Source organism: Papilio machaon, chromosome 15 (genome assembly GCF_912999745.1).
Source record: "Papilio machaon chromosome 15, ilPapMach1.1, whole genome shotgun sequence".
In the NCBI taxonomy this organism is placed as follows: domain Eukaryota; kingdom Metazoa; phylum Arthropoda; class Insecta; order Lepidoptera; family Papilionidae; genus Papilio; species Papilio machaon.
Genome location: NC_060000.1, coordinates 6,724,376 through 6,743,266, shown reverse-complemented (window position 1 = coordinate 6,743,266; position 18,891 = coordinate 6,724,376). Strand labels below are relative to the sequence as shown.

Genomic DNA, 18,891 nt, shown 5'->3' with positions numbered 1-18,891 from the left:
CTTTTGTTCACAGTTTAGCAGGTGTTATATTTGTAATATAGGTAATTACGCAAACCCTAACAGATGTCTGAATGTAGATCACGCTCGTAGACTAATAACGAACACAATTAAATATAGTAGATAATTTACATATTTAGTTAATTGTTTAAAAAATAAAAGAACCCAGAGGCATGCTTTTTTATATTGAATAAGCTAGCGCCTGTCCTTGAAGAAACACGTAGTCCGGTGAAATGTAGAAATTTTAAATCAGTTTAGACGTTTATAAGAGGCGGGCAACAGTGGAAATGAATCAATTGCGAGTTACACTAGATCTAGATTTTAGTTTTTTATTATTATTTTGTATTGTATTCACTCGAGGGCTCTTAATCATTGGTTGCACCAGCACATAGAAGACAGGCTTCAAATGGAGGCAATTCCCTGTTTGGTTTGACGAGCGTGCTTTCCGTAGCCCTAATTTTAGTCCCCTTTCTCAATTCCGGATGGATATGGTCACTTCGCTATTTAGACGAATTCACTTGGCCGCTTGGTCGGACGCTATCTTATGGTATGGTTTTAGCAAAATCTTGTCTACAATCATTAATTCGTTAGCACTAAGCTTATAAAGTTTAGCGGCTTTGTAGTATATGTAATAAGTGGTCCCATTTTAAAGCTCGAAAATGAAAAGTCGCTGATAAAAACGGAAACATACCTCGATGGCCTCGTTTCATTTTCCCATCAAACGGAACGGGTCCCGTTGTCAACGTCCGCATGAGAACACACGTCCCGTGACGTCACGACCTCGTCCGCGCCAATTTGAGCTCATAAAAACTACGATCCGGTCTCCACTCGATATAATTACGTATCGACCAATGAGTGCGCTGCATGTAGCAACGCTGAACGAACTTCGAACTAATAAAAAATATTAATTTGGCTAGATAGAGATAGATATGCCCGTTTCAAAATTTGAACAGAACATAGGTGAAGCGGTGAATATGGATTGAACATAGAGATGAGAGATATTATATTTTGTACGAGTTACCGATCGATTGTGAACTTCGTTATATTATAATCAGGCTAGGTACTGTGGAAAATAATAGTCAAATTGATAATGTTCTTTTTCGTATAATCGTCATAGATAAAAAAACAGATGATTAAGTTTTTTCTTCTCACTTCAGAATATGACGAAATATTTTATGTAAACGAAATATAAATAAGAATGTCATAAAATAAAACATATCTGTTAATGAAGCATACGGACACGTCGGTTGAGTTATGAAGACTAAGTTATGTAAATTCATGTTTCGCAGTTCATTGTTCGCAAGCGTGATTATTGTCGTTTAGAGCTTTTGTTAGGGTTGCCCTATTCAAAATTTATGTATATTAAAATTATTACTATATAGTAGGTATCTCTTACGTCTCACCGGTGTCTACACCAAAGTACAAAATAATATCGAACTCTAGTTCGATCCCGGTTTGTATATATAATGTACAATATTTGTGACAGTTAATATGGTTGAAAACAGAGCTTTTGATCGGTGTTAACTAACCCATGTTCATTTTTTTGCCGTACTTAATTGATAAAAGCAATTAAGAGAATAAGTCTAAAACTTTTTCATAAAAGTTTAAAGGTGTAGTGGGTTTGTGATCACTTCATTGAAGCCTGCCAACCCTGTCCGCGGCGAAGGCCGTGACAGCTAATTGACGGCATTCGGTGGTGTGCGGGCCGCGGCGCGGGCGCAGCGCGCATGGGAAAGAAACAGTGGCTTTGTGAAAATCTGTGCGCGTACGCGTGTTTGTTGCAGTCACGCCGTTTGCGCGCGAACGCCCAACCGCGGCCGGCGGGCACATTTCGAAACGTCCGCGCCGCAGCAGCGAACGTACCGCGTGTGATCATGTATTTTGCCGTGTTTTGATTGTGATTACGTGAAACGTGCCGCAAGAATGGAATCGTTGACCTCGACTGTGCCATCGAATGGAACAACACTCACCGGTTCCAAAGAGGTTTTGTGTTTGTTTCTGACCAGCTTCACGGCGCGCCTTTTTGCTCGATGAGTTCGCGGGCATTCCCCTCTGTTTTTTTCTGACTTATACTTTGTTTACCAGTGGTGTCGTAAGATGACCCACATCCAGTGTAATTTCGAAATTCCTCCCGTTGATTTACTGTTGCGAGTTACATTCAATGTGCTCCGATAAGAGGAAGGAAGCATTGTTTACTTTTTTGTTGTAGTAAATTATGAGCGTGAATTTTCCAATAGCATGTTTCGGATTACAATTGTCGATATTTCAATGCGAAGTCGGTATCGAATTCCTTTGCGATTGTAATCAATATGCCATGTGAAATGGATGGATTGTATTTAAGTTTATTTCTAAACAACAAAGGCGGTTTGTATTAACTTTATCAGTTTCGTACAAACGCAGTCTGTTCCTCGAATTAAACGAAGTCGGTCGGGTTAATTGTGTATTAAAGTTTTGACCTTCTCAAGCAAACGGAGCAAAAAATTAGTAAATGGCCCCGAGCAAGGTCAATAAAATTGGTGTATAGCTTAGTTTTTTGGTCATGGAATCATCACTACTCGGCGTTTGTTATGATTCAACATCGCTCTGGAAATGGTTTCGTTTGATTACATTTTGCGGCCGTCGAGATTGTCCTGATTTATCGTCTTTATCCAAACGAACCGCAATCGCTAATGAATTGTAAATTTATCACTAAGTTCAATCGAAATAGGAATTCCTTGTCAGAATTATTTGCGTTATAATTTTTTGCAACTTCGCTCTAACCTTTATATTCATAGCGTTTGTTTATTCTTGATGTTCATTTTTATATTTTATCACTAGCTGTCGCCCGCGACGCCGTCCGCGCGCAGTTTAAAAAAAATGAAAATTAGATGTTGGCCAATTCTCAGACCTACTGAATATGTTCACAAAATTTCATGAGAATCGGTCAAGCCGTTTCGGAGGAGTACGGTGACGAAAACTGTGACACGAGAATTTTATATATTAGATTATTCTGAAATCATGTTGAAAAACATGTTATTTGTAAGTGCACACTACACATAATATTATAAAAACACGTGTACATTTCGGCAGCAACCTTAAAAAGTGTGTGAATGTACAACTGATTTATGATACATGTCTAGTATATACTCGTTTGTATTACCAGTTGCGTGAGTATGTTATAACCGGCGATGTGAAACGAGATTGACCTTTATTCTTTTAGTACAACAGCCTATTTTCCTATTCCCGATTGAAGCGATAACAGTAGCGGAACTGGGAAACGACCGACATTTTCATCAAACGATTTCTATTTAATGTTGTAATAATGCAGTTAACCATTTCTTTCGGCAAAACGTATAGTTGTAATTGTATTTTACCGTGCGTTTCCACTGCCAAAACAATTAGACAAAATCATTGTTGTCTCCCTCTTTTAAAATAGAAGGAGAGAGATGAATATTTATTCTATACACGGATCGACGTCGATCGTCAAATGTAAGTACAAGATTACATTTTGACAAAACATCTGACAAGTATTGGTACAAGTTTTAGGTTTTGGTACAAGTTCAAAATTTGGTATAAATTACTGGTTTATTACGTGTATTGAAATAGAAGAAATATAACTAGTGTTAATTCTTATTGTAATACATATTTGTACTGTTGCTTTGTAACAAATGGACCGTGAATACATAAAAAGGCTTGCAATTGATTCTACATTGACAAAGGTTTTTTAAACGCAGTCTAATCGATTTATTCATAGGTCAATGAACTCGAAACTTGTAAAAGTTCAGTTCCGTATTTAGATAACACTGCATCTACTAACATAACCTTTTGTGATTATGGACCTAACATATATATTAGGTTTTTTTATGAAAATTACTTAAATTAATTCGTTGTGTACAAAATTAATACACGATCCGGACGTATTATTATTATGCGGTAGTGTGTATGTTATGATTTTTAAATAATCTAAAATTGGTTTTCTCTTTTTCGTATATGTTAAAATTTAAACGAACACAGTATACAGTTATCTTACTTACTCTATCATACTAATATAATAAATGCGAATCTAGATGGATGGATGGATGTTTGAAGGTATCTCCAGAACGGTTCAATGGATCTTGATGAAATTTGGCACAGATGAAGAACATAGTCTGGAAGAACACATAGGCTACTTATAATTTTTTTTATTTCCGCGCGGACGGAGTGGCGGGCGATAGCTAGTCTATAATAAATGCATTGCTTCTTTTATATTAACGATTTATTGTAATTTTCAGTTATGTAAATAATTTTAACTGTGTTTAGTTATGAACCTTATTTCGTTAATAATATTAATGGTATATAAATAACATTTTACGCTTAAATAATAATCGTTTTTAAATGCATTCTCAATATTATTTTAATATTCATCAAATATAAGTATTCGTACTTCAGTATTCGTGTTTGTGAAACTTTCACTTAAGGCCGAAAATAACCAATTGCTGATACAAGAACGTTTCCGCTTCACTTCTTCAATGTATACGCGTGTCACTTTCCCACATATATTGATCCGGTATGATAGACAAGGATAGACGATTGGGTGCACTTAGCTTTGATTTAGAGAAAGTATTGACGAATGCAATAATTGCACCGCTTTCTAACGCTTGATATGGTTTTTTTCCAGTTAAGGTGTTATGGTGTTATACGACCTTGAAGTTATGTGGTCTGGAGTTTAGGTTAGTTTAGATGCAAGTAAGATGCAAACAAGTGTTTGTACTGGAATGTGGATGAAGAATCCAAAAATAACTATCTTCATTTTTAAATTATTTATTATGTTTTTGTTGCATTAAAAATTAAATAATTTTTATGACAAAATAGCTTTTACCCGTGACTCCGTACGCGCGGAATTACATAAAAATAATAATAAGTAGCCTGTGTTCTTACATTTTCTGATCTACATCTATGCTAAATTTCATCGAGATCCGTTAAGCCGTTCTGGATATACCTTCAAACCAACATTCATCCATACATCCAAACATATGATAATGTTAGTAAGATTAAGTAAGATTTTTTTTCTTTCGGTTTATGTACAAGTAATTTTTGTCCGAGATTACATTATATATTAAGTATGTACTGCCTGACTTTGGGCAAAAAATGTAACATACAATCAGTTAGAGGAAAAACATTTTGTTAAAACACAAATTAAAAGAACGAGTAGTTGCTTTGTCCAAATGAATAATATTATTTCAATTAAACTGCATAATTTGGCCATATATGGAGGTATGGAATTGAGAAAGTGATTCCCCGAAACTGGTCGTGGGTTAAATTCTTTGTGAGTATTTAGAAAGCCTTTGGAATTTACTTGATGCGATACGTAATAGGCATTTATGTAGTGTTAAATAAATTTAAATTACGATTAAAATGTTACCTTTACCATTTCTCTCATCTCTGATAAAAGAATTTGTATAAATGCTGCGTCATTTTGAAAATTAATTTTTCAACAAAATGGGATTGAAGGAAGATTGTCTTTAAATTATATGATTTAATTTATGCTAATACTAACAATATAGACTTTGCCTGGGCTAAAATGTTTCCTAATTATTACATCGAATCGTTAAAAGCTGATCTGATATTAGCGGAAACTTTAAACGGCTAAATACCATGTGAATATTCACACAATTATGTCATAGTTGTAGCTATTTGCGCCGGCAACCAGTCCGCCGGAGCGCAGCGCATTGACCTTACCAGATCTGTGTTAATGGTATATTCGCTTGTTTTATGGATGTTAGGCTATAACATCGATTGTTACGGCACGATTTGTTCGCGAATCTAACGATATGAATTTGTTGATTCTTCTGTGATTATATTAGTATAGGATTGTACTCTATTCTATTAAATATTAGTACAATGTAGCAATATAATGGAACTGTTTGTAGTTGAATTTCATTACAAAATGAAATGTATGAAAAAAAAAATGTTGCTTTTTGTTTTATTTAGATTTCAAGCGATCTAAATTTTAATTAGGTTAATGTGCTAATAATCAAGGTAAACGAGATTGGATATATGATATGAAAAACATATTATGTCGTATGCAAACTGATCTTGTGTGACGGATTGTGACGGCTTGATGTAGTATGTAACACTGTGTTGCGAAATTATTTTTATTTTATATCTAATTATTATAATTAAACTGTGAACATATAAAGTGTCTTATCCAATATGTTGGTTAAATAAAATTAGAATTAACATGGAACGTTTATTAAATTATAGCTTTTTAAGATAGTTAATTAACTAGCGGTCGACCGCACTTTGTCAGCGCGGAATTAACAAAATGGCCTATGATCATCATCAATCAATAAGTCTTGACAGACAGAACACTGACAAAAACTTAGTAACCAATTACTAAGGTTAAAAGTAACTCAGATACATTTTTTTTAGATATTATTATGCGTATAATACGCGGCAAAAAGGATTTACAATTGTTAGTTGAACAAAGCTGGCATGGTCGTCGGATATATGTTAGAAGGATGAAGTAGAATAAACTGTTATGGCTAGGGTTTCTAAATGTTTACCTTTGAGCATATTCATACAAATGAAAACTATTCTGTCCGGAAAATGGGATGTCCTCTTTTAAAGGATATGTACGATAACGTTCTACGCTTCGTACCTTTATAAAGTCGAGGTCGTATTAAAATCGACCCGTATGTATGTTACCGAACGTGTATTGAACGTAGTATTTGAGCAAATTGTGTGCTGTTTTTTTCTTTTAATATTTTTATGTCATATTTTATAAACTGCCAAACTGTGATTAGATATGTAAGATATAAATTGCTTGTAAATGTGGGCCTAGCACGAATATTTGTGAGAAGCGCCTTCTTATCGTGATCGTTAATTGTGTCAAAATAAGTATGAAGTTTTTAATGCACTTTACGCTCGCTCGCTGCACAAATTTTGTCAATGATGATACGATGGCGCTTGTTACAAACATGCGTGTTAGGCCCGCTATAAACAATCGGTTGAAAATAAAAAAAAATACTAGACTGAATAAAGACTGAATTCAGAATCGTTAGGTGACATTACTATATCGCACCTTTTGTTTTAGTTTCAAAATGACATCATGCGAACCATGTACATTGTTATAATAAAGTCGCTTTAGTGTACGTTTAGATAAATTATATATATTGTTCAAATAGAGACACGCGTTCATATTAACTGCTTCATATTTATGGATCATTTCAGTTGACATCATCGTTCTATCGTACTTAATTTAGTGATGTCTTGAGTACTAACATCAAATGCTTTCGTGATATACAACATTCACTTTTATGTTTGGGGAACAAGACTGATATTTCCGTGTTAAAATTTTAGACTGTGTTTCAAACTAGGATGAGATAAAAATTGGTTAGCTCTAATATTAGAAAATATTGATGGTAGTCTACGGGTCGTATTTAGCACGCTGTGTGCTCAATCGATCAAATGATTCTAGGACATAGTCTAGTCTAGGAAATGTTAATATTTTTGCACTGTGTATTTTGTTATGTGCATATACGATCGAATAATTTAATATATACTGTTTTTTTCCCCTTTAATATATTAAGTTGATAATACTTTAATGCAAACATACTATTTGGTAGTCAAATGTAGTCTAAACATAGTCAAACTTTGTGATCGTCTAAATATCTTTCTACTTTTTGTGATATACAAACATTTAACTGTTTATTTTAAAATTAATTTTCATAATAGCTTTGGGATAAAGCTATTTAATTCCATATCGTTTGTTCCTTATCGTGTCTTTTCTAACTTGAACCAAGGTAGACTATTTTTAAATAGAATCTCCTTTCAAGACTGTCTTGTTAAAGCAAGTCCCCAGAGGGTCTGATATTTTATAAAGAAAAGGTCGTTTTTAATGTTGTACTTACTCATCTACCTTAGGTTTGGGTCTTTGAGTTAAGTTTTTGATATAAGTTACAGATATATTTATGGAGCAGAATAAGTTACGTAATAGAATACTTAGTTATATTAATTTAAAAATATATGACTTGGTAAAGACTTTTTTTTTTATAAAATCTAAATAATGTTTACTAATTTATCTTTGTCGAAGCAAATGTTTCAACGTGTATTTAATTATGAGCATAGATATATGACGTCACTTCATTAATACATGTACTGTGACCCGCTTGTTTATTGTGATGTATCGTAGTATGGGAATTAGAGACAATTTGTAAGGCAGAGTCGTTAAACTCTAACATGGAACAATTAAACGCCTGGAGAGATTCTTGTGCGTTGTAATTGACATCGTGGGTACGCTACTCTGTGGTTTATACTGCAAATTGTTTTGTAGAGCAAGTGTAATTATACGCGATAGTATACCAGTTGGATGGTATTATTATGAATTTTGGTATTGCTTCAATTTTATTAATGGCTTATTATAAAGTGCGCGCGTTTATTGAACCTCTTTTTTAATAATACAAATAACATATTTATGGAAGTGTGTAAGAGATATTTGCTTTAGCTGCTTTAAAAAATCTACGCTACTAACGTAAATAATCCTTCGTCAATAGTTATGTAAATAATTCTAAGATTGCGTTTTCGAATTTGCTACTCTCATAAAAATGAGTACATTTTACATTTTAGTGTGTGTTGAATGTGTCCTCAATATTTGTGCCTACGAATATAATTGTCACCAATTGTGGTGTGCGGCTGCTGATTTAGATCCAATTAAAGTCACGATACCAAAGAGAGTATCACCAAAGGACAAATGGAGCTACTACATGTTAAGTCATCATAGAAATTTTCTGTTTATTTATCTTATTAAATCCCTCTTGTTCAAAAATATTCAAACACAAACATTAGTGATATATCCCGGCTATACATTATCTAGAAAAATTTACTAATTATGTACAATATGAGGAAATATTATATACTGTATGTAATATTTTCCATGCTTCATTGGACAGTAAATACGGTTATGGAAATCACATTGGCCTAGTTAATGTTATTAAATGGATACCTTGCGATGAAATACCACAGGTGCTTCACGCAGGTGTTAATTATTATCACGTAATGTGTATTATCAGGGTTTTTAATGATTCTTTTTTAATTTAGAATACTCGAGAAATAATAGCGACATGAATCAAGAGTATGAAAAATTGAATAAGAACATAGGTAATTGTAGTGATGTCCATTTAGTATTTGTTTACGTCATCGTTGAAAAAAGTCATGCGTCTCGTATAACCTATACGTGTCCTTTTGTGTTTCGTTGTAGTTTACGATTATTTTTCTTATAAAATAGCTTTGTGACGACCACATAAAATGGATATTAAGACCGGGACTGAGATTACGTACAGTTTCGGTGAAAGTACTCGTAAAATTCGAACGATTTTTTTCGGTGACGGGATATATGACTGATTGAAAAATACATGTGTAATTTTTTATCTACATGTTCGATTTTGACTTTCTGTATCTTGAACGGTTGGATTTATAAACGTATTCTTTCTAGTAGTGGAGGAAGAATACGAATAACTCCATAGATAGATATAGGCTTATTGATTTTTTATAAATTAACTAATTATTAGATTGCTTTCTATTTAGTGAACCAGTTCTTTAATGTGTCTACAAAACATTTGATAAATGATGCAATATTTTTTTTTATCTATATTAATCGTTATCATATTATTTTGTATTTGTCGTATACATCGGATAACGGAGGCGTATCCTTCAGATCCCGTGACAGCAATCGTAAAGTCAGTCTTTTACACCGTCTCCGGGGGGATTCCTTCGGCGTAAGGAAATTGCCCAAATAAAATGTTAACTTCGGGGTTAGACTTCGTTATTTCCGGCGACATGGCAACATACATTTTATATTAACAGTAACATTTAGGGTTGTGTTTTTCCGTAGAAGAATTATGATCAAGGTTTTGACAATGTTGCCGCTTTGGATGGCATGGTTTTGTTGGCTTTCACATAACTGATCTACTGTTTATTTTAACGTTGTTGAGATTCTTGTTTGTTTTTCGTATGTCTAATAAATCAACGTTGTCTTACCAAAGTTATGTCGATTGTTATAATTATGTGCTCGCTTTTGTCCGTAACAATCACAAAACCTCTTGATTTTAGTGCAAAGTGTTATTAATAGTGAAATGAAAAAGGAATGCAGTGATGGAATTTTTAACATACATTGGTACATTGAAGGCGTTAAAAATGATCGTGTTATCAAATATGTTCCGCGGAGGACCGCAGCAACATTTAGGGATGAAAGAAGTGAATAATACCGAAGAAAAAAGTGAAAAAAATAAAATTTCTAAACTAGTAACACAGAGTTCTTTGAGACTTAAACCACGAACTAACAGACAACATAAAACAGATGTAAACGAAGGTGAGAAACAAGAAATGGAAGAAGCAACGAGAAGTGAAAGAGAGAAACGATTGTCTACCAGCGTTGACGCAATAATTACCAAAAGAGATTTAAACAGTAAAGTGATATGTAGTGCCAAAGGTTTATTAGAAACTAATTTAGATGATTTATTTAATGACGTTCAGAAACTGGATGCTTGGACTGATGAACCAAAGAGTTTAGGAACGAGCGAACCGACGTTAAGTTTTAGTGATAAAAGACCGATAGACCGACACAAGCGTGAATCACTAGTGTCAGAAGATGACACGGCAGATGATACGGCGACTGATAGTGACTGTTTGGATGAGGTTGTCCGTGAACAGAGAAAGTGTATGGGTGCGCGACGATTGGGTCATATGCTGCGGAGAGTTATTTCTAGAAATGGTAAGATGATATTTGAATATTCTTTTTAAATCTGATATCATTTAGTTTCTGTCGAAAAGAAAATAATAAATAATGTTAAAAACATCAAATTATGACCGGCCAAGTCGTTGGTTGAGAGCGGGCAAATAGAAACGGCGACGGTCATTTATTTATTTTCAATTGTCGCAAATTGCTTCTCCCGCTTTGATTGAGGCACCGTTGTAAAACACTTTTGCCCCGTTATCGTTGTAGCTTCCTATTGAAATTGATTTGATATAGTCACGTGATTTATTTTTTGTTTCTGTTATTACAATACTGTACTTACTCATTTTACTGAAGTCGTCTAAATTTTATTTTCAGTAGAAGTCGATTGGATGAACTTCCAACTTGTTTTTCGTGTTGTAAGGTCCAATTTGTGTCAATGAAATTTTCATGTTTGTTCGAAACTCACATTCAAAATAGTAAATTTTCTATATCTCAGTCAATTTATCAGGGAAAGTGTCGAGACCAATATACTATCCCACAATGTCTATTATACTATAGTATTCCACAGTTTTGTGATAGACGTTACGGAGAAACTATTACTCTTTAAGATGTGGGCATTGGCAAAGTAAATTCAATTTATCTCTTGATATGATAACACATATTATAGACCATAATTTTTTTATCTAACACTAATGAAAAAAACTAGAATTTTTCCAACACAGTTTTATTGTATTCCTAACGCCATCTGTTAGAAAATTATAAACACAATAAGACATGTCATGTTAATAGATTAAAAAATTTTTTTTTATCTTACTTCTTACTAATATTATAAATGCGAATGTTTAGAATTTAGATGGATGGATGGATTAATATTTTTTTGAATGTGTCTCCAGGACGGTCCAACCGGTCTCGATGATATTTGGAATAGATGTAGGACACAGTCTGGAAGAACACATAGACTACTAATTAAGATTTTTTTATTGCGCGCGGACTTAGTCGCGGGCGTTAGCTAGTATTAAATAATTTTAAACACGCACCGATTTTACTAGTTCACCATTTAGGATTCTCTCTACACAATCAAAGTTTGTCGATCGCAAATAATCAAATATCCTAGTTCAAATAGCTAACATCGTGTGGCAATCGGACCTAGGTAATCCTCAATTCATCCGCTAATCTAGACGCACGGATAGGTTTCAGCAAATCTTGTTACTTTATCAATTCCACTAGAGTTGCATTTCGCCCGAGTTACCAACCTTAAGAATGACGGCAAGAATTTTAAGAATTTAGAAAAAGTAAAAGTAAGAGTAAAATAAACAATAAAACTGTAAAAACAAATAAGGAAAAATTGGGATTTTAAGTATTGTAGATAAAGAAATAGGTTACGCCGAAACAAAATGACTAGAAGATAAAAATGACTAGTTAAAAAAAAAAACCTTAAGATTAGCTTTTCAGTACGACGATGTCAAATATTTATTCTTTGATGGAAAATTTTTTTTTTTTTACTTTTAAAGTTTAATAATACAAAAACCTTAAAATATAATTAAGTTTGTCGATAACAATTACGTTTATGTCGAGATACTTTCTAGAATATTCTATTATTTTGCATAAGTTGCAGAAAAAAGTGAACCTAATAATTTAATTAGATGTTGTGAAATACGTTTGATAATTATAATATAGTTAAATCAATATAAAACTTCCATTTGATTTATTTTGTATACAAAAAAAGAGAAGCGTGTAATCGTGTCACCAGATGTTAACAAGTCAGAGATGTTCGCAATTATAAAAAAAAAAACTGATACAATAAGAATGGATGGAGTATGGATATGTTTTAGTTGGGTACGTCATTAAGCATGAGTTTTGCTAAGTAGAAATACATACAGATACAAGGTCTTTGAACTTTTGTGCCGGGACTCATTCGTGCAAGTAGGAGCGATGGCGTGGCGTTATTGTTTAAGTGTTGTTCGTTTATTGATCCCAGAGGATACGTGATACATCATTTGGATGCTGTTGTTTATATTTTGATTAAACTTCCAACAATGAAATGTCTCTGGAGGTTACGTACTAAATATGTAAAGCTGTTTTCGCGATTAAATTTATTTAAATAGCAAAAAGTTTTTTATAATGGTAATTTTTTTTGATGGTATTTCTTTGAATTTTTAGACGTTCTTTCAGGCTATTTAAAATTCTACATCTATGACCAGGCATTGGTATTATACGCGTCTAATTTATATCGATAAAGTAGACGCAAAAATCCATTTGGCTTCTAGTCTGTAATCTACATTAGAATCGATCGTATTGAATAATTCAAGCTAAATTATAAGTATGTATGGATAAACTGTAATCCCATAATCGGATTAAAACCAGCAGGCGATTGTTATTCATAGACTAGTAAGTTAAAGATATGTTTACAGGAAAACAAAATCTTGTTACACAGGGTGAGCGATTATATGTACGTGATGAATTTAAATAAATAAAATACAGTTTATTAACTAAAAACAAAACAAATTACACTTACAAAAGATATCAATTAAAGAAAAAAATAGTTCTTGGCTAATGGGAAAAGGCTCAGCTGATGCTGCCTCTAGCTTGTTACTGTAGGCCGCGCTGGTTTTCAGCCTCTCCCGTAGTTACTCTAACAAGGTGCAGATAATTTAGTACAGGGGCAGTTGGGAGTTCAGCCATTCATGCGTTCATGTGTGTGCGCATGTGTATGTAATTTATATAGGTAACTAGCTTTTACCCGCGACTCCGTCCGCGCGGAATAAAAAATAGAAAACGGGGTAAAAATTATCCTATGTCCGTTTCCTGGTTCTAAGCTACCTGTCCACCAATTTTCAGTTAAATCAGTTCGACCGATCTTGAGTTATAAATAGTGTAACTAACACGACTTTCTTTTATATATATATATATATATATATATATATATATATATATATATATATATATTCTTCTGACTTTTTGACAAATCTATTTATTTTAGTAGGCGACAGCGGATTAGGGCTATCAATTGAAAGGATGTTGCGTCTTAATAAAAAATAGATCAAAGAAATGAAATGAAAACGTGCTTTAATATAAATGGAATTGTAAAATATAGTTATTTGCAGTGGCGTGAAATGCGTTTATTTATTATCTAATGCGAGAGCGGCTTTCTCTCATTGTTTTAATTAAAACAAACAGAACAATTGCCGACTCTACTGTGACATTAAAAATGCTTTGTACAGATGTTAGAGAGTTAGTACAAGAAATGATTCTGAATAAAAACTAATCTACAAATATAAATTACTAGCTGTTGACCGCGACTCCGTTAGCGCTGAATTAAAAAAAAGCTTTGTAAGTAACCTATGTGTTCTTTCAGACTGTGTTCTACATCTGAGCCAAATATCATCGAGATCCGTTGAGCCGTTATGGAGATACTTTCAAACAAACATCCATCCATCTAAAGTTTTGCATTTATAATATTAGTAAGATAAGATTCTTGTCTTGTATATATTCATCGGTCACATTGCTTTATTATATCTCATTATAATTAAAACAAATGACCCTTTTCTTGTTGATATAGTTATAGGGATATAGGTTATTGTTGACATAGTGAACATTGCAGAGATGACGCCGGTTTGTTTAAGTAATGATATTTATTCATATGTGCGTCTCGCGATGTGTATCTTAGATTTACTTAATGATAACAGGATTTATAACTGTGATATAGATAAGTTACCATTTTCAAATTTATTGTTTATTGCGGTATTGCAAAGATGTGTGTTACATTTGAAAATATAACTAATTGCAAAAATAATAAGTATAAAATAAGTATAAAAAATAATAGTGCAAAAATGTAGAAAAAAAAGGATATGAATGTCAACTATGACTTTATTTTAAAGTCCCATGTAATTATATTAATATTTATTAACTTGATTACATTAATATAATCGTCTTAAATTTCGTAGACTAATCTTTTTTTTCATTAAAATTGAAGAGTTAAATCAAGATAGCGCTTCATTAAAGGTATTGGATGGCAGAATACCAATCGAGATTAATTTTGAAGGCTCAGCCGCCGCTTGGTTATTGTTTAAACGGCATTGCATTTTCAATTAATGCCAACCATCGCCCCTCGCCTTTTAATTATGATTCAACTTTAAATTGGAAGGTACAGTTGATAATTTAAAATACGCTGTATTCAATATTTAAACAATTATTATATCTATATGCAGATATACGCCCTTGATACAACATAAAACAACACCAAGGATAGGTAGAGTTAAAATAATTCCTAATAATAATCTCTTAATTCCGCTCTTTTTGAGTGTTTTATCAATCTTGACGGTATAAGTCCGTCTGGGACGTCCCCAATCAAAACTGCCACTCACTTTCGTGCCATGAATTGTGCTTTGAGTCACTTAAATAGATGTAGTTAAAGATTACAGGTTTGTTATTGTATAACAATGATTTGGTGCTTAGAGAAAAACAGAGTTTTAAAGTTCCTATATTCTGAGTTAGGTCAAAAGATGCGAAATAATTTATAACGCGAATTTTATATCACGTTTATAGGTCACACTAGGTAAGCTATAAATAGGTTCTCCGCAAATATAATATACTATGTGTAAAAGTATAAAAACCTGTGCTCAGTCGACCGCCTCTGCGATTGCACTGTCCAGGGACGGAATAAACCTAATAAAATATACCTGGCTTTTATTGTGATTCTTTGCCATTCGAATAATGTTATGTCAGCAAACTTATCACCTGCCCTTATCTCACTCACTAGTGTCGGCGTACTTAGTTTTTGTCCTACAGATTGATATACCTTTCGATATAGTTAGTACTATGCTGCACAAAATCTTCAAAAAAAAAGAGTTATATAATATGCATATCCGGTATATAAATTTGTCTGCATTCCTGCATTTTCAGTTACACAATATTTAAATAGCAAATGTTACTATTGTACAGTTAAATACAACAGTCGTATAATTAATAGTTGTTACATGTCGCTGGGACCAACTGTAGTGGGATTTCACAATTTTTTTACGGACAGTTACTCTCTGACCTACATCGCGTAATGCGATTTATTTGTCCAATGTGTTTGGATACAATGTACATTTAAACGTGTTTTTAAAGAGCAATGCTTTTGTTTTTGTAAAAACAATTTTTCGTATATGGGTTCCCAAAACACATGTACGAAGTACACGTATATTCATAATTGTTGGCACTTGTCCGATAAAATCGTTCCCCAGTTGTTTTATGGAACATTAAAGTTATGTAATAGGCAGCAATGTATACCATTTGAATAACTATAATATTCCAAGAACCCTTTTAACCGTTATCTGTCACTATCCCGAAACGGCTTCTATTGTAAACCGCAGTAATTTCTGGCTTCGGATATCGCCTAAGAATCCTGCTGTACATTGAGGCGCGTTTCAATGGCGCGCAATTTGGAAAGTGGCTGGTTTGGGCTCATACCATTGTTAGTCTTTACTAGGAATAGAGAAGAAATATCTGGACAAGACTTTGAGAGTGATAGAAAAATTGCAGGCTAAATTGTAGTGTAGTATTGTCTTCCTTCTTTACTAATAACTAGCTGTCGCCCATGTCTCCGTCCGCTCGGTATTAAAAAAAAAACTTAATTGGTACCCTATGTGTTTTTTTAGTTTATCATTAGCCATTTAGCCGTTATGGAGATACCTTCAAACAAACATCCTTCCATCCATCTACCCAAATAAATTTTCGCATTTATAATATTAGTAAGAGTACTAGATTTTTCCATATGATAATAAATTACTATACAAAAATTGAATACATATATAGGACAATTAATTATTATCCTTTGATAATAATTGTAATCATTTCGGTGTCGCTGTGGGCGGTTTAAATGAAATAGCAAAGTCAAATTCTTAAAAAAATATTTTACGTTTCGAAGTAAGTAAAGTAGGAGTATTTATTTTTTAATGTTCATTTTCACGAATCTTTTGTTAATTTTTTACAGACAAATTTTTCATAGCTCTTTACTAAAATTGGGCAATGGATGTTTTAAAATATGTTCATTTTAAAAGAACTTTATTTAAAAATATGAGTATTAAAAATAATATTCTATTTCTAAAATGATGAAGAGCATAATTTTATACTTTTGATGGTTAAATATGATTTTATTTTTCTATACCTACAATTAATATAATTTGAGTGTCTGTATGTTATAAAAAAATAAACATATTTTGAACACGCGTTGTTAAAAACTAAAACCGATTTTTAAAATTTCTGTCTGTTTTTCTGTTCCCAAGTCCGCGTTTGTTCCGGGTAATCTCCGAAGAGGCTAGACCGATTTTAACGGGACATTTACAGGAAGGTACCTGATATATGCAGGAGTAACTTGGGCTATTTTTTTTTTAATTCCACGCTGATGAAGTCGCGGACAACAATTAGAAGTAACTTTATTTTTAAATCCATTATTTTTATTGGCCATTCATGAATCGTTAAAAAAAAAACTGGTATCTTACCTTGGATATTCCGTACCGAAATACGAAGCATATTTTGTTTCTTTAATTATATTAAGATATTTGTTTCTTCAGTTTAACGGTAACATGTATTTTTATGTGAACCGTAGTTTAATATCTGTTCTCTTAGGGAAATACTATTTCACTCTTTTACGTGTCATTAATTCCGTTCTAGAACTACTAAGTTGCAAAGCAAATCTTTCAAATTGATTGCTTTCCGCGCTATTTGCGATCTAAAACAGGTTGTTACTTTCTTGAATTGAAAACGATAGATGCAAAACATTTATCACTCGAATAATAAAAAGTTTTAAAATCTCTCTTTTTAATTAAATTAAAGTTTTAATTTTATTCAGAGTACGTTTAAAGTACACTATCTATATATATAAAAGAAAGTGGTGTTAGTTACACTATTTATAACTCAAGAACGGCTGAATCGATTTGACTGAAAATTGGTGGGCAGGTAGCTTAGAACCAGGAAACGGACATAGGATATTTTTTACCCCGTTTTCTATTTTTTATTCCGAGCAGACGGAGTCGCGGGCGACAGCTAGTTATTAATAAAAATCTACGGCCAAAGTTATGTTGTGTTTTCTATCAAACTTGTGTTTTAAACAATAAGTTATCATAAGCAAACATAACTTTATTTAATGATTAATATTTTATTATTGTTACAGGTAAGTGCTGACCCCGTTGTTAGTAGGTAAAGTATGGTTAAATTTAAATTTCTTAAATATGAAGAAAAATTAATATTCGACTTATCTTAACTAGAGTTTACTAGAACTAGAGAAAATGGAAACTCCATCTTTATTAAAAAAATCCTATTAATGTATCTATATCTATCAACATATCAATTTATAACGAAAAAACAATTTTTAAAATAATTTTAAATATGCCTGCAAGACTACGTTTGTTCCGGGTAATCTCCGGCTGGATCAAATTTGACGGAACTTTAACGGGATGATATTAAATGCTATATTAAGAGCTTCTTTTCGTTTCTGCGCTGACAAAGTTGCGAGCGTCCGCTACAAAATAAATAAATAATATCCAATCTTTCCATATAAACGTTATTGAAATTCGCTGTAGCATAGAAGCAGTTAAATTGTACATATCTTAATATCTTGCGGCTTGTGATATTAAAAGAATCACATGTAACATGATCTCTCTAACGTAAAACTTCAATAAATCTCTCCAGATAAACTCAATTTGGCAGCGCAACAGTTGTAGACCTCGACCCGAGCGCATCGAAGTCTTATCTACTTGTAAAAATCTTTTACCACAGTTGCTTTTTACTACGGTACCGATAGCAGAAAAGCTTCGTTTAAAACAAGTTAATTTTTAACAAGATTTGTTATCCGTCGCTCTTGTTTTGTAAAACGTTCATAAGTACACTTGATTCCAGTAGCACGATACCTAAAGAATATAAGTGATAGCTTTCACCTGTGACTCCGTCCGTGCGATTTTAAAAAAAAAAACTTAGAAAGTGGCAAATGTGTTTTACAGACTATGTTCCACATCTGTGTAACATTTCAGCGAGATTCGTTGTACTGTTCTAGAGATACCTTCAAATAAACATCCATCCATCATTAGTAAGATATAAATGTAAAGTTAAACAGCTCTCTCTCAAATTGGAAGCCGACCTTATCAACGTGAAATATATGTCTGGATAGTATGCGTCAAACCCAAATGAAACGTCGTGTCGTCTGTGAAGTGACAGGCCTTGTC

At 32.9% G+C, this 18,891-nt stretch overlaps 1 protein-coding gene across 1 annotated transcript in view; it reads left to right on the top strand.

The window, feature by feature from the left end:
• The first annotated feature begins 1,719 nt into the window (after positions 1-1,719).
• LOC106713102 (atypical protein kinase C) overlaps positions 1,720-18,891 on the top strand; it is a 123,885-nt gene continuing 106,713 nt past the window's right edge. Inside the window, exons 1-2 of the mRNA XM_045681396.1 lie at positions 1,720-1,980; positions 10,066-10,726. Of these exons, the coding sequence (XP_045537352.1) occupies positions 10,108-10,726 (619 nt within the window). The 5' untranslated portion in view covers positions 1,720-1,980; positions 10,066-10,107. The remainder of the gene's footprint in view (positions 1,981-10,065; positions 10,727-18,891) is intronic.